The sequence below is a fragment of the Centruroides sculpturatus genome, unplaced genomic scaffold, assembly GCF_000671375.1.
Source record: "Centruroides sculpturatus isolate CEXI.00-Female unplaced genomic scaffold, Cexi_2.0 scaffold1143, whole genome shotgun sequence".
NCBI classification, from domain to species: Eukaryota; Metazoa; Arthropoda; class Arachnida; order Scorpiones; family Buthidae; genus Centruroides; species Centruroides sculpturatus.
The window spans coordinates 31,910-56,977 of record NW_019392612.1 but is presented as its reverse complement, the minus strand read 5'-3'; the positions used below and the strand labels follow the sequence as shown (position 1 = coordinate 56,977).

Below are 25,068 nucleotides of genomic sequence, written 5' to 3'. Positions count from 1 at the left end.
AAAAAAAAAAAAAAAAAAAAAAAAAAAAAAAAAAAAAAAAAAAAAAAAAAAAAAAAAAAAAAAAAAAAAAAAAAAAAAAAAAAAAAAAAAAAAAAAAAAAAAAAAAAAAAAAAAAAAAAAAAAAAAAAAAAAAAAAAAAAAAAAAAAAAAAAAAAAAAAAAAAAAAAAAAAAAAAAAAAAAAAAAAAAAAAAAAAAAAAAAAAAAAAAAAAAAAAAAAAAAAAAAAAAAAAAAAAAAAAAAAAAAAAAAAAAAAAAAAAAAAAAAAAAAAAAAAAAAAAAAAAAAAAAAAAAAAAAAAAAAAAAAAAAAAAAAAAAAAAAAAAAAAAAAAAAAAAAAAAAAAAAAAAAAAAAAAAAAAAAAAAAAAAAAAAAAAAAAAAAAAAAAAAAAAAAAAAAAAAAAAAAAAAAAAAAAAAAAAAAAAAAAAAAAAAAAAAAAAAAAAAAAAAAAAAAAAAAAAAAAAAAAAAAAAAAAAAAAAAAAAAAAAAAAAAAAAAAAAAAAAAAAAAAAAAAAAAAAAAAAAAAAAAAAAAAAAGACAGATGATAGCCACCAAACTCACAACTTTTGTGGGGGTGGGTGCTGCTATCCACAATAGATTCGGTACATTGGGTGTTGAAATGGCGACAGTATCCTGCAATTTCTTCGCACTGATTCATGTTCCTCTTGAGAAAATAACTACTTCGGAAATTGAATGGATTACTTGCTTGAGTTGATATCAGTTATTGACGGGCAAACTTGTTGAAGGCAACACCAAATTTGCAGAAAACGCAACAGTTCAGTAGACATTTCCTCTTTGGGTTGAAAAAAATCTTCTCGGAGGCACGACTATTATTCAACTAACTGGAAGACGGACTTGCTAATAAAGATGGCTTTAAAGAGACATTTACTTCTTTTAAAATTCTGTAACTGTCGTTAGATTAATTTCGAGCAATTTCTTCTTTTATTTATTATTATTTTTTATTTTATTTTTTCGCTTATGGTCATCGTAAATAAACAATGGAATTTCCTTCTTTTTTCTATACTTTTCTTTAGGGTTTTGGATGATTTGATTGTATAAGATGTATCAAAACTATTTTCTTCTTAGTTATACATTCGACCCTAGCGTCGCTACTAAACCCTTTATGCTATTTGGAAATTTTTTTACCAAACTATATACATATTAACACAACAAAATAGTGAAAATTATATGATTATGAATATCTTCTACAGAAATTAGATTATCTGTAAGAACACGACAGTTCGTCGTCACACACATAATTTTCAAAACAGATGAATTTAATCCAATATCGGCTTCAGATAATTTGAAAATTTATAAAAACGGAAGTAAAAAAGCAGTTCACTCCTGTTTAATGATCATCACACTTTTCCAAATATTCCTGGCTTTTTTTTTAAACTATAATAAAGATGACCCTTTTATTTATTTTTAAAGCTAATCATCACACTTTTAAACTTTTCCATGAATTATTTAGTATAAAATTTTTCATTCTTCGATCTCCGAAACTGGTTTTCTTCTTTTTAAAATAAATATTTTTTCCTCTTCAACACAAACTTTTCATAATAAATTTTTCAATAAANTATATATTATATAAATATATATTAAACGAATTTCTGGAACAATAGATATCTTTCTATTCTCCGGAACAAACTTTTTTCCCTCCAGTAAAAGATTTTCTTAAAAAACGAATTAGAATTTTTCACAATAATAAATTAATAGTCCAGCTGAATTTTTCTGGAACTACCCTGTAGCAAATTTATTTGGAAAAAATTGCTTGTTTCCGTAACAGGAATCTCCTTCCTACATAAATGGCATTACCACCCCCCAAACGACTGCCATTTAAATCATCATCAATTTATGGGCATCTTCCCGTGATCGATCCCCTCTTGTAAGAGATTTTCTCCTTCCAAATTTTGCTCATATCTGCAAAAGGAGCTGAAGACTTTTTAGCACTGCTTCAAAGCACAGAATCACACCTTAAAGCAGTTGGCGAAACTTCGGACAGAAGTTGCTCCTTTTAGGATTCAGATACTAACCTTTGCTGAAGGACCGTCCATTCGTCGCCTTTTGTGTTCTAAAATAAATAAATTTAAATGTCAAATTCTGCTTATAAATCAAGAAAACATTTATCATCTTAGAATTATATTCAATTTTAACATAAATATACATTAAAGTAAGTTAGAGGAAGTTAAATATTTAATGGTTTATACCAATTAAAATGGCATGTTTCTCTTGGTACACGGTTAGCACGCCAGTATGTGCAAAATCAAATATTTTGATTTAACAAATCCTGATATTCACTCTAAACTTTTTATTGACATTTTAAATTCACTAGATAATTTTATAATCAAGTTAACATTTTTACTGTTACATTGCTCTAGTAAAATGTTATTTCAATTTATCTTATATATTACATTATAGAGTTTTCCATCCAAAACTAACAATTGTTTCAAAAATCAATTAAAATTAAAAACAGTCTTAAGAAATCCTCTCTGAATTCAATTGCTTTAATAATAATAGAATAAATATGGCTTTGTATCAGAAAAATGGCTTTATCAGCTGCTTCATTCAGATATTATCTTTTGGGTGTTAATACAAAGGCCAAAATAGAATGGGCGACAAGGAAAAGCAGTAAATTGATAAACAGTGGCTATCGCATAATACGGCTTATTTCTACATACAGCAGAAAGTCACCTTATAATGCAGTCAAATATTACAGACTCAGAGGACTGAATTATATCAAGTAATTTATATAACATTTTAAAAATGCATACATTAGTATTTACATTTTGAAGATAAAAATGCAACAGGATATACCCTGTTGTTTTTTCATCTACCTATTAGCCTATCAATCAGGAACTACTGATCAGACCAGCTTAAAACTTAATGTACAAGTAGAACATTGCATTCATTATGCTATAAAATGATTAAAAAGCAGAAAATTTCATATAAATTACAATTTTGATGAAGTGTCATTTTCAATTTGGTAATTTTTATTATTATTATTTCATAATTAGCTTTTAAAAATTCTTACCTCTTTCATTCTCTGCAGTTTCGGTGCTTCGTCGATAACTGCTTCCTTCTGCAGATCTTCCTCCGTAATCAATTTCTTTCTCCATACCGTGATGATGACTATAATAGTTTTCTTCACGTCTTTCTTTGGAAATTTGAAATCTATCACTTAGCTCCTCTTTCTTGATGCCAATGTCACTATTGGCCATACTTTTCTTTTCCTGTTTAATTTCTTTATCTGAGGTCAAGGAATCGCTAGTATCTGCATCCTTTGACGACACCCTTAATTGAAAATGTATCAATTATTGAATGCACGAACTTCTTATGATAAATATATTTTAAAATTTGTATAATAAAAATCTTATCTTCTTCAAACCATTGTAACATTAATTTTAAACAAATAAAAGCAAATTATAAAATTTAGCAGTGATTTTAGAGACAAAAATATTCTATTTGGAAAAACCTAATGCCATGAAAGTAAATATGTCAACTAAAGCAAAACCAATCTAGTATCTCCCAGCCATAACTGTGAATAGGCAAATTTGAATATTTACATTAAAATTCATAATTGGAAGACAAAGAAATAAATTAAAGTCATCACAATGCAGTCTTTCTTTTTATATCAGAGAAACATAATATAATCTCATGGCAAAGTCAACCTTCTTTTAAAGGCTCTTCCTTCTCAAATATGCGAATTTGCTGAAAAGTCCCCTAGTATTGGTTGAAATTTCAAAAGTTATCACTCATATAATTAATAATTTTATGTTCCTGTGACATAAAAGGAAACATATTACAAATATTCAAATTTACTCGCATATCTCTTCTAATTACAAATACTTTTTGATTACAACTGCCTTCTAAAGGTTGGAATTTTTGGTTAAATTATACAAACACACTTTTCATACATTTCCAGCATTAAAATCAGCCAAAAATGTTTGTTCAGTATGTAAAATTAATGCTGAAAACATACGAAAAGTTTGTTTGTATAATTTAACGTTTTGATTATTTTCCACTGAGAATTTTTTACCATACAAAATCATTCATATTTAATTTTAAGACATAAATCCAATCTGTAGGCAATGAATTTGCAAATTTTTATTATATTCTACTATTTTACTGATGCATGTGTTCTTATGCCAGTTTTACTTGTGCATGTATCTGCTGTTGTCAATGACTTTTAGCATAAAAATAAAACAAAAAACATTTCATTTGTAAACATGTACTGGTGTGCCAATGACATCATTGCAAGCAAAGATAAAAAGTTGAAAACATCCAACTTTTTAGCTTGCCAGTGTTGAATCATACATCAGTGTCAGTAAACATTATATACATGAACATGAACTGTCATGTCAGTCTATCTGCAAATATTAAGATTTTGCTGCTGGAAGTAGCATTTTTATTATTATTTGTTATCAAATATGCAGTGTTATCACTATGTAAAACAATAAAATATGACTAATAATTAAACGCCAATTCTTTTTAAGATAAAAAAAAATAATAGAAAGTGAACTTCGGGAAAGATCATAAAATTTTTAGAAGCAAATGAAAAACATCCATGCTTGTGGAATGTTGACTCTGATGTTTATAAGAGATGGGAAATGTATGAGGGTCCATACATTAAATAATAATCGTGTTTACTGTATCATTAAAAATTATTTTTTTATGTTGCACAAACAAAATAAATATATTGAATAATATAGAAACAAAAAAATTTATATTTTAAAAGTTTGTTTTAATATAAAAATTGTGACACATAGCGACATCTAGTATCAAAAACATTCCGATGTAAACAAGAAAATATTTGGGATCGCCCACGCAGGTCAATGAGGTCAACATGAATATTTTCGGAAACAATGTAGAACAGGTTAATACAGTAGAAATTTGACATGCTCTATGGCCAAGTTAATGAGCCCATTTTGTAATTGCGTGACAAAATATGAACATTCCAATGCATTGAGTACTTAAAAGAAGAAAACTGCAAAGCAAATTTGAATCGCTTGTAAACTGTAACTAGTGCAAAAGTTTCACTGCACCAGCAAATCAATGCACACATGAACCTGGTATTAATTAAAACTGCTTTACAAACAACAGTACTATTTATTATTATGAATAATTTTATTTTCATTTTTAATATTTTTACATTTCATTTTTCACAAATAGAATCATTAAACTTACCTGTTACTCTCCCTTTTCAAATTCTGTACACTGTTGCTAGTTTTCGTAGAATTATCTGTTATCTTACTAACCACATAAGTCTTTGTTGATTCAGACTTCACTTCTTTATCTTTATTATCTGTAATTTAAAACAGAAATCTTGTAACATAAAATTAAATTTACTCAGATTAACTTTTCCAAATTACTAAACATAAAAATAGAAAATGCAACATGATTTTCTTCAATAATACAAAATATCTATAAACATTGATTGATTCTTATTTAAATGTTATTGTATGATAAAAATATTTCATTTCATTAATGTTCCTTCCTTAAATATATAAATTTTTCAATAATATAATTTTTTTATATAATTAACCTACAATCGCAAACAAAAGTGACAATTTTCTGTACCTATTGGCTTTTTGCAGGCATTTTTCACCAAACTGATTGGTGAATTAAAGCATCAAATGTGCTCCCATGATATCCTCATGCTACATGCTATCTGAGTGCATAAAACTTTCAATCAAAAAATTTTCCCAATTATCACAGGCCCTCAAAAACAATTGCAGAAAATCTCCACATTATGCATGCATCATGTTTAAATTTTCATTATTGTGACATGATTGCAAAGATAAGGCAGAAATTTCCCACTCTAACATCATTTTTGGTGCCCTGATGTCATCAAAAATGATGATATGGAAATCTTTCATGTCTGCCACAAAAGATAGGCATGACATCAGGGATGTTTGTCAGCTATGCATGTCATAATGACGTAAGCAGTCTGCAAGTTGCCACAGTCTTGAATGCTTGTCTCCATACAATGTCCTGGAACAATATGACCTTCAACAATTTAAAGGTTTTCACAGTTTTATTTTGTGTCCAAAAAATTCAGAAAAATAATTTTCTGGTCTTTCTGAACACATCAGCCCTCCCATCATTTCCAGTTGAACTCATTTCATATTAGGCCAAACTAGCCCAAAGTTTGAAGGCCTCCATATAGGAGTCCTGTCAAAGACATTGGTCTGTAAACTAAACAATGTATGATACTGAAGTTTGACATATGCAGAGAAAACAGATCAAAGAATTTTCAGAATCATTATATTCAAAGAACAGTAATTACATGCAAAGCATCAGCAGAAATTGCCACCTTACACATTTGTATGTTAAAAAAAAAAGTACATTTCCTTGCAGGTTAAATGATACTTGGTAAAAAACTAAAAGATCACATTTACCCACTTATTTTTTTACTAATTATACACAAATAATTGTAATTAAATCAAATAAATAAGAGACGAAAGTAACAACTAACAATTAAATAACGTTTAAAAATAACTATAATTAATCTGTTTTATTAATCATATTAAATGAAATATATTTAACAGTGACTACTTTTTTATCACATATATTCAACTATAATAATAATATTGCAAAGAAAACTTCCCTAATTCTTTGATTATTTTTCAAAAGAATATTTTGCCTACTTTAATTTCCAGATATCAAAATTTCTTTGATGTACAAAATTTTAAATAATTCTACACTAAATGCAAAATAAGCTAAAACAGAAGCTAATAATTTAAAAATTATGCTCATCACTTATGCATAATTTTTAGATAAATTTGTAATCACCTTTTTAGAAAAATTTCTTAGGACAAAATCTAAATTACTATATACATATCTTTATTGTTTTTATTTATTTCAGCTAGTAACTACAAAATTAAAATTATTTAAAAGTTACTATAAAAATAGAACCTTTGAAATAAAATTGCATATGACACCATCTGTTGTGAGATGCCATTAAAAAAAATAACTTTTATATTATTAATTATTATAAAAAGGCAAAAAAAAGCTTAATTTTGAGAGTAGAGTTGAGTTTTTAAAAATATTGTAAATGCCGATAAGAAATAAAATATTCACTAAGTCTGATACTACTCAAGATACGACATGAGAGAATAGGGAAGTAGAGAGAAGTCAAGTTCAGTACTCTAAAATTTAATAGCATCAATGCTGCTTATATACCAGTTATCATTTCTTAATCTTTACCCCATTCTCAGATATTAAATGAAATAAACACTAACACACACACACACAACAAACATTCAAGAAATTTTTTATTTTTTAATTTTTTTTGGGTTCAGAGTGTCTTGAAGCATTGAGATTTGAAAAAAACACAGAGGGTCAAATTTGACACAATCACAATTACAATACTTTCTTGTGTTATATATATAACAGCAGGAAAGTAAACTTAGTCTTTTATACTGTTAAAGAAAAAGTGATTATTCTCCTCCTGTTAGCTTTCTTAATTTATAAACATATATATATGTTTATAAATTAAGAAAGCTAATAAAAGAAATTCATATATATGAATGTCCTGATACCACAAAAGTATCCATACTGGTATCGTGAGTACTTTTAAAGTATTGATACCAGTATTGGTATTGGTCTTAAAGTATCAATACCAGCTAGTATCAGCATTGAGTACCAAAATAAGAAATCTTGCCAGCTGTCACTATTCAGTCTGTCACTTCATCTTCCAATTGTTTTTATTGCTGAGAAAGTACACCTATCCCTCTTTTTGCATGGTGGATACGTTCCAAAGAACACAGTGTAAAAAAATTACATAAAAAAAGTGCAATACATTTGCAAATGCTTGATAGGAGCTTATTTATTCTAGCATCATTTATTGTTAACAATATTGGTATACATAAATATAGTAAACACAAGGTAGCATAGGAAATATAAAATCAACATACAGCATTCTCTGATGATCAAAAGTTTTAAAAAAATTAACTCTTGATTTCAACAAAAAAGTAAGTTTTTTTTAACAATAATACAATTTTAATGAAAAGTTAAATTTAAAAATTTTCAAACAAACTATTTTTTCTCCCATGTTAAAAAGTTAATTGCATAAAAAGAGGGTTAGTTCTCTATTGTCTACTGCTTTATTTCAAAATTGCGTAAAATGGACCACGTAAAAAGAGGGATAGGTGTACTGTATTCATTACAATGAAGAATGAGTGGGACCCATAGCAGCAATTTATATTTCGTTGCTTACTCCAGGAAATTGAATCCTAAATCTGGTTCAGAAGTCAGTGTGTCAGTCAATACTTCAGTTTACACTCTTATGATGTCTTAGGTATACAAAAGAAATCCTAGATCTACAATTCCACTAAAGGGCTCTGTGGGTACTACTATAATGGGATACAGGTGGATAAGAAATTGCTGGTGAAGAGGTAAACCAGTGTCTTTACATTAAAAGTTCTTTACTGTGTTCAAATTTTACAAATGTCAGTGCAAACGAGTATATATAAATTGTAGTTCATTTTAAACATCACTGATGGTCCGAGTTGATTAACAAACAAAAGTACTGCATAATGTTTAACTAAATATTTATTTAACTTATAAATAGTAATCAGAACTCTAAGCATATATAAATTCTGGAAATGAAATTTGACGTAATACATTTATTAACTTTCGGTCATTAATATTTTTATTTAAGTTTATGTTAACTGAAAATAATGTAAACTTTCATTTGAGTTCTTGATTTGGGTGCAAAATCTGGTTTGGTCTGACTTTACCTGTCTGTGAAAAATGTAACAATACCAGATCCAATACCAGAAGAAAAGTATCAATATGGTATTGGTATGGGCAGTATCAGGACATCCCTACTTATATAACAACATAGATCATTGGAAGAGATCATGTTTTCATGCTTCTCATAGAAAACTTACTAATAAATATAAATCTTTACATCAAAACATACTAATAGTAAACTGTTAACACTTACCAGATTTATTATCTGAAGCAGAATTATCATGTACAGCATTCAAAACTTTATCTGCTTTATTACTGGAAGTATTACTGTTTGTTTGACTTTTTGTCTGTAAATAAAAAGTATGTCAAGTTTTATAATTTATATAAATGTATTTTCCTATATTTGCATTAATAAAAATTAAAGAACAATAAAATTAATAGTCATTAATTAAAACTTAGCAAGTGACTAATTATTAAGATATTTCTTTTTAGTGAATGAGAATTACAGTCTTTCTAAAGAGAAAGGATCCTTAAACACACAAAGATGTAACAATCTCTATAATTTTATAGATTTATCTTGTTTATTGCTGCATACTACTCTTTCTTATTGAAGCATGAATTTTGGTACAATTGCATTAAAATATTGACTTGCAATCACATACACTTATTTTTTAACACATGAATAAGGTGGCAATTTCCCACTGATTTTTCACATAAAATTATCATTGCTCAAATTTGGAAATTCAGAAAAAACTTTTAATGCATCTTCTCTACATATGCCAAATTTTGAGATCATACATTGTTTAGTTCAAAAGATACTTTATCTTCATGAAATAATTTCATTGACTAGGCTCCCATAGAAATCCTCACAAACTTTGCAATCATAAGGGCTACTGTCCGAAAACATGAAGGAAAGCAATGAACATTACTATACATGGGCAAAAAAGACAAAGTTCATTAAGAAAATAAGTTAGTTTGTTTAAAGAATGAGGTTGTTTACATCACTAAAGAAATTTGCAAACAAAATTAATAATTTACTTTTTAAAATCTATATCTATTAATTAAATTATAAACATAATTTCTGAGTGGTATGCACTAAACGAGTTCAGCTGGAAATAAATAGTGAGTGGGCAGAAGTGTTTCTCAGAAGAACCAGCAAATGCTTTATCTGTATTTTTTGAATAAAAAATAAAGCCACAAAAACATTTAATTTGATGAAGGTCAGCCACTCCATGCTATCTTACAGAGACAAACATTCAAGGTCATAGTAAATTGCAGAACACCGTGTCATTACATCATGCATACTTGACAAATATCCACGATGTCATGGCAGAATTAGATCAGAAAATTGTCACACATACAAGTGTGTGACAATAATGAAAAATTGTATGGAATCACATGTATAAGAAGTTGATTTTCCACAGTGCTTTTTTTTGAGGGCCTGTGATAAGCTGAAAAAATCTTTCAACCAAAATTTTTACACTGATGGATGGCATGTAGAATAGGAATATCAAGAAAGCAGAGCTAAGTAAATCAATTTGGTAAAAAATGCCTGCAAAAAACTACTAGGTGCAGAAAACTAAACTATTCCATATGATTGCAGGCTAAGAGATATAAAACTGTAATGAAGATTAATATCATTTACCAGTCATTCAATTTGTACAAAAATGTTTAGGTTTGATACAGTTTAAAAGCAGTAATAATAATATACTCAAATCATATGATTAGTCATAGTTTTTTAAAATTTAAATCATCCTATTGTAAATCGGAACTTATATTTGATTTGTTTAAGTGAAAATATTGAAAACAGAATAAAATTATTTTTTTAATATTAATCATCTAATTTTAAACCAAAAATATTTCTTATAAGAAATATTAAGTTTGAATTCCTAAACAAAATGAAAACTTATTAATTATAAAATAAGTAATTCTCAACTATTAATTTACTCAATTATTAAGAATCATGTGCTAACATCACAAATGATTTTAATAATAACTACACATTTATTTTTCTACTGTATTAAATGTATGAAAGAGATGTTAATAATTATTAAAAATTAACATTCACAAACTATTTCAGAGTTTGTTCCAAAATTTTTAAATTTAAACCAAGATTCAGCAATCACTGAAATTCACGAGCCAATTTGAACACAAGTCTCGAATGCGGAAAAGTTAGCGGCAAATATTTATCTAAACCATAAAGGATACCAACGACTAGGAATTGAATAGTTTCTGATAAACAGAATTGTTGGAGTTCCAATGCCACATTGCACCAACATATAATAATACAATATTATATAAACAAAATTTTGTATTACAAAAAGACCAAATAGCTATTTATTAAAATAAATATAAATATTTAAGATATTTAAGTGCATATTTTTCTCATACAGAAATTTTATAAAGAATTGTATAATTATAATTATAAAATTAACATGTTTTTCACAAGGTAAAAGCAGAATAAAACCAAAAAAATAATTAGTACGGTGTACTTGTATATGATTCACATGCAAGTAGGTAGTACTTGCATGTGAATCATATACTGTCAGTTGCTAACCACGAATTTAAACTATCAAGAAAATCTTGAAGCAGATTTTAATTATTTCATTTTCTTTCATTAACCATTTTAATATGTCATCAATTAATTATTTTTAATTTATAAATTTGATATCTCTGCAATATGATATCTGAAGGAATAGTTTAATTACTTATATCTTTACTGTGTTATTGTTAAAAAAAAAAAAAAAAAACATTTTTCTCATAAATGAAAACAGATTTTTTTCTCAATTGTAATTTTAGACTACAAATAAAGTAATTTTTTACTTAACTTATTTGAGGTGGAAAGCATGTATTTTAAATTAAATAAATTAAAAGTATAATTAAAGATTGCAGCTGGGCATTGTGATAATGTCACAATAATAACTCTCATTTATACACACATACTCACACATTTGCAAAAATTGCAACACCATGAAGAAATCATCAGAAATCAGAAATGAATGAAGTTTATTTCTGTAGTGAGTGATACAAAGAAACAATTAAATTTACAGAGCAATCAAACAGTATTACATCTCAAAAATCAGTATTTGGTGAAGCCTCCATGTGCTGCAATAAGAATTTCTACAAGTCACAGCATCAAATCAAACAGGTTTTGAATGTCTACCTGAGGAACAGCATTCCAGACTGCTTCTATCCAAATCCAAAGTTCATCATATTATTGGCTGTGGGATAAGTGCTACCAGCAAGATTCTGACCCATGAAATCCCATACATATTCAATAGGTGACATGTCTGGTAAATGGGCAGGCCAAGGAAAAAGTGGTCTATTGTGCTGAGAAGTCTAGAACATTCCTAGCAACATGTGGATAAGCACTGTCCTGTTGAAATACAAAAATTCACAGAAGGAAGGGTACGACTTTGGGCTCTGCAACTTCCCTGATGTAACAGTTACTGTGAGAGTACCCACATTTCTGAACAGCTGAGATTGTCCATAATATCCAATAGTGCCCCAGACCATCACACCTTGCAATTTCCCATTATGATGCTGGATAATGCACTGTGGAAGATGATGTCACCTCTGAGTCTAACACATACTTGGCTATCAATGTACTCTAAATTGAAGCAAGATTCATTGGAAAAGATGATTAGTTGCCAATTGGCACACCAGTGGCTATGTTGATGAGCACATTGTAGCCACAGGCATTGATGGTTTTGTTTCAGAAGAATTCTGTGCAAAGGAATGATTGCACATAATCCATATCACAGCAGTCGTCATCAAACTGTGGACACAGACAATGGCACATCTGTAGCAGTTGCAAAATTGCAGGTTGTGTGGGAGCATTACACCCCCCCACACAAGCTGTAATTTTGCAATAAGAAAATCCCCCATTATGCAGGCCGATAATTTGCCTCCATTCAAACTCTGTCACATGCTCATATGGCACCCTTTGTCGTCAATGAGGCATAGTAACTTCTCACGAAATGTTTACCGTTGACAGATAATGATACATTACTTCCAACTTTCCTCTACTGCCCTCTATTTATAGGACTAACATGACCATTTATGAGGCACTTCTCAGCCCAAACATTAGCTATCATTATGATATTCTAATCATTTGCATGTCATACCCTGCTTTTCATTTCCTGTAAGTTTCAGTTTATTCACATAATTCCTTCATGGTGGTGCAATTTTTACAAACGTGAGTGTGTATGTACGTGTATGTATACCAGGTGTATAAGCTTAAATCCACTGTTTGCTAATAGATGGCGTAAGCAAGGTATTAAGTTACCATGATGACGCCATATTGTTTTTTTGATGATTTTGACGTCTGTCAACATTAATCAGTGCACATCATCAGATATTTCATAAAACAACATATATTTTTTTTTGTAATCATGTCTACTTTTGTGCCAGAAAAAGAGCATATGAGGCAAGCTTTGCTTTTCTGCTTTAATTTGAAGAAATCGGCTGCCGAAGCACATCGAATGCTTGTGGAGGCTTATGGAGACAGAGCTTTATCGGAAACCACGTGCAGAGATTGGTTTCGTCAGTTCAAAGATGGAAATTTTTACCTGAGCGACAAGAAGCGTGAAAATCGGCCCAGGAAGGTTGAGGACCATCAACTGCAGGCTCTTTTGGATGAGGACGATACCCAATCGCAAAAAATGCTTGCCGAGCAATTGGGTGTTACTCAACCAGCCATTTCCATGCGTCTACGTGCCATGGGAAAGATTCAGAAGATCGGAAAATGGGTGCCGCATGAATTGAACGATAGGCAGATGGAGCGACGCCAAAACACATGCGAAATCTTGCTCGCCAGACAAAAAAGAAAGTCGTTTCTGCATCGGATTGTAACTGGCGATGAGAAATGGATATATTTTGAGAATCCTAAACGCAAGAAATCGTGGGTTGATCCAGGCAAATCATTAACATCTTTCCCAAGACCAAATCGCTTTGGACGGAAGACAATGCTGTGTGTTTGGTGGGATCAGCAGGGTATTGTCTACTATGAGCTGTTGAAACCTGGTGAAACTGTCAATGCTCACCGCTACCACCAACAACTGATCAAATTGCACTGTGCTCTGCGTGAAAAAAGGCCGGATTATCAGCAAAGACATGACAAGTTGATTTTCCTCCTTGACAATGCACCATCAAATGTGTCAACATTGGTCCGAAACTACTTGGAGACACTCAACTGTGAGGTGCTACCCCATCCCGCTTATTCACCAAACCTGGCCCCTTCTGGCTATCACCTCTTTTCATCGATAGGCCACACGCTTGCTGAGCGGCACTTCGATTCTTACGAAGACGTCCGAAAATGGCTTGATGAGTGGTTTGTCTCGAAAAAGAAGAAATTTTTTTGACATGATATCCACACATTGCCCAAGAGATGGAACAAATGTGTCACTAGTGAGGGAAAGTACTTTGAATAAATTTGTTTTTGCTTTCTAAGAAAAAAACGTGTGTTTTTCTGACTAAAAAACAGCGGATTTAAGCTTATACACCTATGTAANTATATGAAGAAAATATCAGGAATAGGAGAAAATGATATATAAAGTGAAGAAGAATTTGAAATGAAAGAGCATAAAATAATAAAAATAAGAATAAGAAAGTGGTTAGATGAAAAGGATGGTAGAAATAAAAAGAAAAAAAAAAGGAAGAGGAGCCTAGAAAGGAAAGAGAGAAAGAGGATATATAAATGAAGAAGCAAGGAAAAATGACAAGTGAGGAAAGGAAAAAATGCCATAAAAAAGAAGAGAACATAGAAAAAAAGAACATTAGCCCATTGAAGGAAGCCACGAGAAGGAAGAGATGAAAAATAGTTTTTTTTTAAAGAAAAGTCAAAGAATAATAAGAAAAAGAGATAAGCATAAAAGGTAAATTAAGTAAGGAGTAACATTATTATTGTAATTTTAAAAGGGATGAATATTATATAATACTAAACACAAGTCGACTTTTCTGAATTCTTTTTTTTAATGCATTTATTAAATAAATCTAAAAGCAAAGTAATAAATGTTAGTTTTAATTTTTCCGGAACTATTATAAAACAATCCAGAATGAAAAATAAACTTGTTATAATCTCAATATAACAACCATTAAAACAAGGAAAGTGAAAACCGTGTTAGTAAAATTACACAAACACTCGCTCTACGAAGACAAACGTGCAATTTAATCTAAGAAGGTACAAATTAATAAAGAAGAGCATGTCAGCCTATACCAACCACTTCATTGCTGCAGATATATGTTGGCTGTCAAAGTAAAGCGAGATTAAGTTACAAGTAGATGAGAGTAAAACTATTTTAATTACGCAAGCGAAACGTGAGCCGAATTCTTGTTTGTAGATAAGAGAAGAAAACTAGGGTATATATCTATATATATATATATATATATATATATATATAATCTCTGCTGTTTCTTTAACTGTAACAAATTGGTAGTGTCTTGCCCCTGTATAGTACATCATACTTTTCTGCTAGCAATAGAGCCATGCCAGTCATCTATCTAATTGCTTTCAGGGAAAATTTTTGAATTAAAATATTGTTAATCGAGGCCTCATGCCCCTAGGCTTTCCACAACTGATCTCAACTTTCATCTAACACCATTCTCAAGATAGAGAGATGTATCATAATAAATTCCTACTCATGTATTTTGCCCAGTAATTCTAGCAAAACATGTATGTAGTAAATAGAGCTAGGGCATCTAGGCACTAAAAGTCATATAAAAATCATGCAAGTTATAACTTGAGTTATGTGAGTGAATTTTAGTGCCTAAATGTCCTAGCTCTAGTAATAAAACAAAATGTAAAATATTAATAGTGAAAATAACTTACCAGTTCCTTTGTTTCTTTTAAATGAAACTCATGTTCAGGAATTAGATTCTGTTTCTTCGCTTTAAGCTGTCCTGAATATCTGTAGGAAATAGTAATATTTTGCAAAAATCAATTTATTCAAATGCTTTTAATTAACAAACAGAAAGCAAACACATTTTATTCAATCTGCAATTATAAAAAAAAAATGAAATGCAATATTTAAATTGAAACTTTGGCATCTATAATTAAAGAGAGTAACAAGAATTATTACTAATGACATTCTGCAGAAAATAATCTTGACATCAAATTCATTTCAGCAAAGATAAGCAAATTGCACATTTATTCATTTTCTTTCATGTTTTTTGCAGATATTAACTTGAACATGCAAAGTAATTCCTATTGATAATCTTTAATGATAATCTTAATTTTACTAATTCTTGATATTTTAACAATACTGAAACAAATAAAAAAGATCAATATTCCAGTTTTCAAAATTTAGTTTTACTTACTTTATTGGAGAGTTCAAAATAGTAATATAAACATTAGACAAAGTTCTGAATATTTTTAAGCCTTCCAGATCATCATCAAAACTTTACAACAACAAAAGAAAGGTTTTGATTTAGCATTTGTTTAAAATTTTTAAAATTTAAATTTGAAAGTTTTGTTCTTCTAACTGCTAATTTCAAATATTTCTTTTGTTAATGTACAACTCCAATGATGAGCCAAAAGACTTGAAGATACTCAGGACTGATATAGTTTTGAGCTCTTCTATAGAGAAGAATGTAAACTAAATACAAAAACATTTTTATTGCACATACATATATATAATATACAGGTATACCTCGCCTTACATCGGTAATTGGTTCCAGGAGAGGTGACGTAAGTCAAATTTACTTGTCTCCGTATCTACTTGTCACTAGGCTAAACCATAAATTACCATTCCCAGTTCTGTATTTTATTTATTAATGCATTTTTAATAATATATGGTTAATAAGGATCTATTTTAAGCTTACAAACAAATAAATTTTAGTTTTTAATATAGTGCAGAAAAAAGTAATCTAAATTTACGAATGCAGGTACTGTAAATACAGTACATACTTGTAAATGTATATACAGTATTTTAATATGATTTTATGTGCTTTAAACAGTTTTCTAGTGATATTACGACTTCAATATTTGTGGTGAACAGACGTAAAGTCAAATAAAATGACTTAAACTTGATTTTTATTTTTCCATATACTTTTTTGACAAACGACGGCAACAAAATCTAAAAGGAAGGTTTGTAGTATCAACAATTGAAGTGAAAAAGAAACTTATTGCAAAGCATGAAAGTGGTATATGTGTGGAGGATCTGCAGGCCAAGTTTAAGATGCTGAAGTCAATAGTGTACACCATTATTAAGAACAAAAAGCAATAAAAGCAGCAAATGTGAACTAAAGGTGTGACAACATTGACCTCCAAATCACATATTACTGAGATGGAAAAACTCCTCCTAGTATGGATGAATAAGAAGCAATTAGCTGGTGATATCATCTCCAAGAGCATTATTTGTGAGAAAGCCAAGTAAAAGCTGTATAGTGACCTTAAAAACTGGGACATCACTATTCCTCACTAAAGCAAAGTAAATACGATTTTCATTTTGTTATACAGTTTTTACGTATTTTATTTGTTGTTTTCATTGCTGAGGACATTTAATTGTGTTATTTTCTTTACCTTAAATTATGTATTTATTTTCTGTTTAAGTTGATCGAAATGGGTATTGTTTACAGTCTGAGAACATACTAATTTACTTTTCATTACTTTTAATGGGGAAAACTGATTAGGACTTCAAACAATTTAGAGTTCAAATGGCTTCCTGAAAACAAATTCAAAGTACGAGGTATCACTGTATTTATAAATGCTCGTTTTATTGCTAGACCTTACATTAAACAATTTTTGGTAATCTTAATCGAGCAGCTTTTGTCTATTGAACACTTGTTTATTACTATTATTCATTTGCATTAATACAAAGGTGGTAAACCTACAGCCTGCAGAATAATGTATAATCATATAATCAGGTTATCATAACTTTTTTATTATACACCTATTCCTCTCTGTATTGTCCAATGTAGTATAGAGTATAAACCTATATAGTAATATATTCATATGCTTTTTCTTTTCAACTGATTTCAGTGTCTTTTTCAGTCAGCTGTTTGATCACTATTAACTTGTTGACAAGGCCAGTTATAAATCATAAAAGAAAATTTGGCCCTATACCTTCAATTTTATTTGGCACATTATTTAAAAGGTTGTCCACCTCTGTACTAATATATTTGAATCCTTCAAAAAATAGCCTGACTTTGCTGAATGAATGTATTTTTTTTTTTTTTTTTTTCTTTTTAAATCATTTTCAAGTTACTATTGTAATATTTGAAAAATACAACATGTTATTTCAAAATTCTATAAAAACAGTGTTTCCAATATATTGTCATTACTGTTGATCCAACAAGACAGTATTGATAATTCTTAAACTGAGTATAAAATATATTTCAAAGAGTACTTTTACTTTAATCATCTAGCATTTTCAGAATGATTACATAATGGAATTCAATTTAAGTACAGTCAACACCATCTTATTAAGAGGTTAAAATTTTCAATAAGCTAAGTGCGAAGTCCTTCTTAATTCTGTTTTTTGACCCAGTAAAAATTTGTTTTCTATTACTTTAAAAATATATAATTAATGTATAAAGAAACTTTTAATAAATTAAATCTTACCCTGTTGCTATAGCATAGAGATCGGGTCTCTTTTCTTTCTGCTCCAAACGAATTTTATCAATTCGACGTTCTAATGCTTGGCCGAGGTTTGTGATGACGGGAAAATATGGTAAAATCTGAAAAAGTCATATAATAACAAACAAACTTTACCAAATAAAATACCATAATGTTAATGAAGTAAACACAATTTATACAATTTCTTAACTTAATCTTTTAAGTACAGTAGACATTGTTTATACTAATCATTTTGAGGTCAGTCTAAACTAACAAAATAAAAGAAATAAGACTACAATTAGACAAAAATTCTCATTTTGATTACTCTAACATTAAAAGGATGTGATAAAACAATTATAATTTGTATGCTTTAGAACCTGTTAGTTTTGAAAACATTATCTATGATTACAATAAGCAAAATATATTGTGATACAAGCTGTTGAAGATCTTAATTTTATTGGGTTGTTCAGAAAGTAAGTTTGTTTTTTTCCGTGGAAAAAAACACAATATTTTTATAATAAATAAATATTTTATTGAATTATATATCGGCCATTTTGGTCAAATATCTATTGTCATCATTTCTGGTAGTAGCATTATTTCACATTCATACAAGTTTTGATCGTTGCTTACAAAAAACTGATCCAAGTGATTTTTGGCATTGTCATTTCAAGTAAATGTCTTACAGTTAAAAACAATTTGTAAATCAAACAAAATTTTTTACAAATAAGCCTTAAAATGCCAGCTGTCAAAATATATAATGATAATATAGTTTAGAATGAAAATGGTGGGGAAAATACAACTAATCCATCTAGTGGTAAAAAAAAATCAAAATTACTTTCCGAACAACCCAATAATAATTAACTTAAAAAGTGTAGTAGTAAAAGTTTTTAATCCGTGTAACTAAATAAGTAACTAATCTACTAATTACAGAAATTTTATGTGACCTTGACAGTTTTTAAAATTTTTATTGCACCCTTAGCAACAAAAAGATTGTTGACCCTTGGTCTACACGAATGGATGTTTTAATTTTGTCAAAAGCATATTTTGTTTTTGATAACTAAACAACAACTAATAATTTTTACTTGTTATCTTCAAAACAATAAGATAATTTTCCTTTTGTCACTTAGTTTCTTCTGCTGGATGAAATAGCACCTGAAATAGCTTTATTGTTTTCACAATAAGAGTAAGATTAAACTATTCAATAGAAAAGTGAGGAAAGATTGAGAATAAAAATAAGAAAATACCTGAATTAAATTATTTACTAATTTAAAATTTTCATACATATTTTCCAATTCTTATTCCTAACTTTTTTTCACCTCTCTACTATATACTTTAGTTTTTTACAATGAGAATAAGTCTGAGGACTTGCAGATGGTCGACTGGTCAGTGAATGAGACCGTGTGACAATGACAAATTTTTTTCACTATTTTATAGTTGGCAGGCATATTTTTTTTTTCAATGTCAACAATTATATATGTCTACGTCATTTATTTAACATTTTGAAAATGTTAATCAAGCTCAATAACAAATTTACTAACAAGCAATCCCTATAAAAGCATTAATTGATTCTTCACATATCAATTAATTATTTATAAACAAAAATAAAAAAAAGGTTTTGACCACATTGTTACAAAACATTTATCATTACACAGAGTGATCCATTTTAAAGATAATTTGAAAGTTGTGTCAAAATAAACACATTAATTGTATGAAGTTCAAATTCTGCTACAAAGTTAGGCAGGAGTTTCATTAGGTAGTTTTATAATGTTTACAATTAAAACTGTAAACATCACAAGAATATCAAGTCATACCAAATTCCATTTTATCCAAGTTTTTGATTATCCAGGATACCTTGATCCATATTGCTTTAAATAATCAGGATTCCACTGTGTATATATATAAAACTTAAATCAATCAACTGTAAATTAAATGTAATAAGCATAACTATGACATAACCAATAACCGTAGGAAGCTGAAAGTAATTGAAGATTAATAGTTAATTTATCAAAGAAATTAAAATAATAATAAATTCTTTTAAATTCAATCAATAAAATCAGGAATATTAGCACAATCATAAATACTAAATTTCTTGTTACAGAAATTTACTAACCTTAATTAGGACAATAAGACTGTTACGAATCTGTACATAATCACCACTTTCCAAACATATAACAAGAGCCTAAAATACAAATGTAATTTTTTAAAGTATATTCAAATTAAAATTAAGAAGAAGAGAAAAATACCTGTGATATTTCATACCTTAGTTATCTTAAAATGCCATTTATGACAGACATGTCTGTAGTTTTCATAATCAACATGATCAGTAGCACTATCTGACGACTGAGTAGCACCTCTAAATTTTGTCATAAAACCAGGAAAATTTGCACACTCCTGATAAATAAAAACATAAATCAATAACATATATATATATATATATATATATATATATTATTATTATTAAATATAGTCTAGATCAGGCATGGCCAACAATTTGGTTATGATCAACCAGTCAATCGCTGCATCATTTCTGGTTGATTGCACATAATATGGCTCGCTAAAACAGAAAAAAGATTTGTGATTTTAACAGAAATATTAAATCCTTATCTTTCACAGAAAAATCTTTTAACTATTCTCTATGGGTTAGTAAATTTGGGCTATTTGAGATGGATAAGAAAAAGTGTTCTTTGTGTCGACAGTCATTACAAGCCAGATTATGTCATTAATTTAGAAACTGTTTTATCACATACAATTCAGTTCAGTGCAAAACGAGTGCACTGAAGAGAAGCAAAACTTGTACTTTTTGGGACAAAGAAATATGATATTTTGTTATGGTGAAAAATAAATGGTGTCATTTAATTTATACTTTAACATGTTTACCAAAAGGAGATAACCTGGAATGTTATTTATCATACAATATAAACATACATACATACAATTATGTTTTGTAGAATAATGTCATTAGAGTGGACTATTAAGCTTTTTTAAAACAAAAGTGTGGAGTAGATCATCAATGCTTCTCACTCATGAAAGTCAATCCTCCCTGCTATAAGTTGGCCAGGCCTGGTATCGGTAATCTGTGTGTGATGATGATAATTCTTATAATTTAAGTATAAACTTAAAATTTTAAACTTACTTTCTCGAAAATTGATTTATCACTGTGCCATCTCATAACAGTTTCTAACATAGCATACAGAAAGCGTCCATAACGGCTCGCTTCATTCTCCGTGCATGCCGTAACAGTATAAGTAATGTCACAAAATATCTGTAACAACAGTGAAATTACACACTTAATTAAAATTGCTCTTTTTAACATTAAAATCAATCCACTATCATAACTGGACTTATAAAATTAATAATCTACTAATATTTAAAATAGAGTAATAGTTCTATGTTCACAATAATACTTCCTTATATCTTCCAGCAATACTTTATTAGAATCAAATGTTTTCGTCCTAGTTTATAGGCCTGCATCTAGCTTTCTAAAACCTGAATTAGGCCCACAAACTAGGTCAAAAAGATTTGTTTCTAGTAAACTATTGCTGGAAGACATAAGGAAAATGTTATTTTGATTACTATATATGGTATTGTTATGTGTTGTATAATAAGATTTCAAAAAGTAATTTTTGAAATCTTAATTAAAAATAATGAAGTTATTTATTTCTAGATAACAAGATCAAAAATGTTAACTAAATTTCACTTACCCTATCATAGCATATTAATGTAGAAAAATTTGGTGTTTTTAAGGTATGAATAAGGTGGACAAATTTTGCACAATACAATGCATCAATAGAAGTAAATATACACCGAGGAAACACACACAGCTGTAGAAACTGGGTGATAGTTTCATTCTTTGCAGAACCTAAAATGATTAATTTGGAATATTAAGTTAATAAATATGCCATTTCTTGATTGTAATAAAATTTTAGATACATACGTGATTGAAACCAGGCATCTTTCTCACTTTTTAATCGAGCTAATACACGGTTACAATGTTCCTGTTGGCGTTTCTCTTCGTCTACAAGTTTTTCGATAAGTGCATGACACCTTTCCTTTTCTTTCTTTTTCTTACTCTGAACCTAGATTGAGATAAGGAGCAAAATAAAATTATATATTTTAATAATAAATATCTACTAAAAATTTCTACTCATTCCAACATTCATTAAATTTTACAATTAAATCATTTTCATTGTGTTGCATTAAAATGAAATGACATATTTAATGACAAAATTATCTTTATTATTTTATCAAATTTTAATATGAATAAGGTCTTGCTTTTACATGAAGTTGCATATTGGCATGTACTATACTACATATAATGAGATTCCAAATAAATTTGTGTTTCACCATAAAGAGACAATTGTTTAGATATTTATGCAACCATTTATAATTAATAGACCAAAAAAAAAAAAAACCTTAAAATGTGTTTAAAACATTTTACACATGCTTTTAGTATATATACTAAATTTAATAATAAAAATAGTCAGCATATCCATTAACAGTCAGAATTATCCATGAGCACCCATGATTTAACCTAACCATTTGCCATTCACAGAAACAAGTTCACATATTTCAATCCCGCATAAAACAAGACCCTACAGTAGAAAATTTTAACTAGAAACAATAATTTTGTTGACTATTGTTCCCTACTTTATTGAAGATCTTAGTTTCTTTTGCATCGAATCTCAGCTCTTAATATTTTAATTCCAAACTATTTATCCACACAAAAATTTAGAGAAGAAACTTTTAAGGACTAAAAATATGACTTTGATAGTTGTAAAAGTGTTTTAGCATATTAAATAACAATACTGTTTGCTCAATGCAGGAAGACAAAGATTCATTTCATTTCATTAAAACTTGCCGTAACAGTTTATATTGTAGGTAGTGTGACATTGAATTGTTTGAGATGATGACACTTAATAAAATCCTATTTGAAACTGAAAGTCAATAATGATCTATCTGGTATTTGCATAATTTAAGAAATTTTTTTTTACTCTTAATGATGAGTTGAAAGGTTTGAAAATACTTCAAAATTAAAATAAACATTCTAAAATATCCAATAAAGTGCAAAATAAACAAAATAATGAATTTTGGGTTGGAAAAGTGAGTTACATTCAACTTAATCTCATCAAAATATATCTGAAAATACTATTCAAACAAATAAGTTCCCGAGTTTATCCAAAATAAGTAATAATAATAAAATATTATTGAAAAAAATCCAGTTTGTCATTGATATTATATTTAATGATGAAGGAACTATTTAAAATATTTTACACAAAACATGCTAAAGAAAATATCTTAAAAATTTATTAGCGTTATTATATATAAAAATAAATTACCATGTCTTTATTATCCTCCACTTGCGCAATCTGAATTTTTAATTTATTTATTTCACGTTCATAACTTGTACTTGGGACATGCAGATCGTACATCGAAAGAGACCAAAAAGTGACATAAAACTGTGCACTGAAATAGACACAAAATTTATTTTAATCTTATGATCAACAGCATATACATAATATATTTACTAAACTTTCAGTTTTAGTAAAACAGTGCATTTGGACTAGCAGACTACACATAATACCTGCAGCATAAAGCAAGGGCCTTTCCCACAAATCTTTTGTGAGAACCCTGCATTACTGTATAAACGATGTACGATGAAGACTAGTTGGTGAACCTGATACAAAATTGTGGCAAAATTTTAATATTGCAAAAAGTTATAAAATTCCACCACAGTATCAGGAAAATAATACAAAAATTCTAATATTTTTGTTTTTATATTGTCCACATACATCTTGTTTATAAACAGGACTTACTGGTGTAGTTTTGAATTAGCAAAAGGAAGAAGTTTTAGTCAAAAATAAAACAAAAGTATCTTTATTTTCACCTGAAGTATTTTCATCAGGTGAAACCATTATAATAAGTCCTATTTATAAACAAGGGCTACATGGACAATATAAAAAAAAATTGAAATATTAAGGACTTAGAGGCACAAAGAATTCTAACATTTTCATCTTATTCATAGATCATCAGCAGGAATCACATTTGAATTCAAAAAACATTACAACATAAAAATTAAAATTAAATTGAAAGATGCACAATTCATTGATGCAACTCTCAACAGATAACATCATATCATACTTAAAACTAATGTAACTTTGGATATAACCCTACAAATAATTAATTAATAACTGTACAATGTATATACAAGACCCAATCAATTTATCAAGACTGCATTCTCTTAATGGAGTTGTATATAATAAACTTCCATACTATGAAAAGTGTCTTTATATCTTTTGCATTTAGGCATAAGTTTTTAATCTTCTGCCTATAAATCTCAATAATCTGATAATTCAAAATAGTGGATAATCTGATAATTCAAATTAGTCTAGCCTTGTTCTACTATATCCTCATATTTTCCAGGCTAGTGTAACAAGCTAATGTTGTGTTGTTTTAACAGTTCCAGACATCCATACTGATGTTCATACAACAACTGTACCAGGTTTCGATTAGTGTATCCTATATAAGATGTTTTATTCCTAAGCTATTGTTTTTTTTTTTTTTTTTTTTTTTTTTGCCAGTTTGACATAAACTCCTATTCTATACTCTTTTGAGATATTGTCCGTATCAGTCCTTAACCATTTATAATAGCATAGTTTTCCGCTTATCTACTACTCTGTATCCACAAGATTTTGTCTGTTCTTTATGTTTTGGAGTTATACTTGATGAATACATAAATTTAACAAAATTGGCAAGACCAACTGGTTTTGTGCACCATTCTTACCACATTATGCTTGTATAAGGATGGTGGCCCTCCTGA

The 25,068-nt window shown here is 28.5% G+C and overlaps 1 protein-coding gene across 1 annotated transcript in view; it reads right to left on the bottom strand.

The window, feature by feature from the left end:
* Positions 1-1,627: 1,627 nt before the first annotated feature.
* LOC111617683 (THO complex subunit 2-like) overlaps positions 1,628-25,068 on the bottom strand; it is a 39,353-nt gene continuing 15,912 nt past the window's right edge. Inside the window, exons 5-16 of the mRNA XM_023358967.1 lie at positions 23,588-23,714; positions 22,186-22,327; positions 21,953-22,110; positions 21,385-21,513; positions 20,511-20,642; positions 20,362-20,430; positions 18,258-18,373; positions 15,525-15,603; positions 8,949-9,042; positions 5,183-5,300; positions 3,030-3,289; positions 1,628-2,069 (exon numbers count right to left, since the gene is read on the bottom strand). Coding sequence (XP_023214735.1) covers positions 2,020-2,069; positions 3,030-3,289; positions 5,183-5,300; positions 8,949-9,042; positions 15,525-15,603; positions 18,258-18,373; positions 20,362-20,430; positions 20,511-20,642; positions 21,385-21,513; positions 21,953-22,110; positions 22,186-22,327; positions 23,588-23,714 — 1,474 coding nt within the window. The 3' untranslated portion in view covers positions 1,628-2,019. The remainder of the gene's footprint in view (positions 2,070-3,029; positions 3,290-5,182; positions 5,301-8,948; positions 9,043-15,524; positions 15,604-18,257; positions 18,374-20,361; positions 20,431-20,510; positions 20,643-21,384; positions 21,514-21,952; positions 22,111-22,185; positions 22,328-23,587; positions 23,715-25,068) is intronic.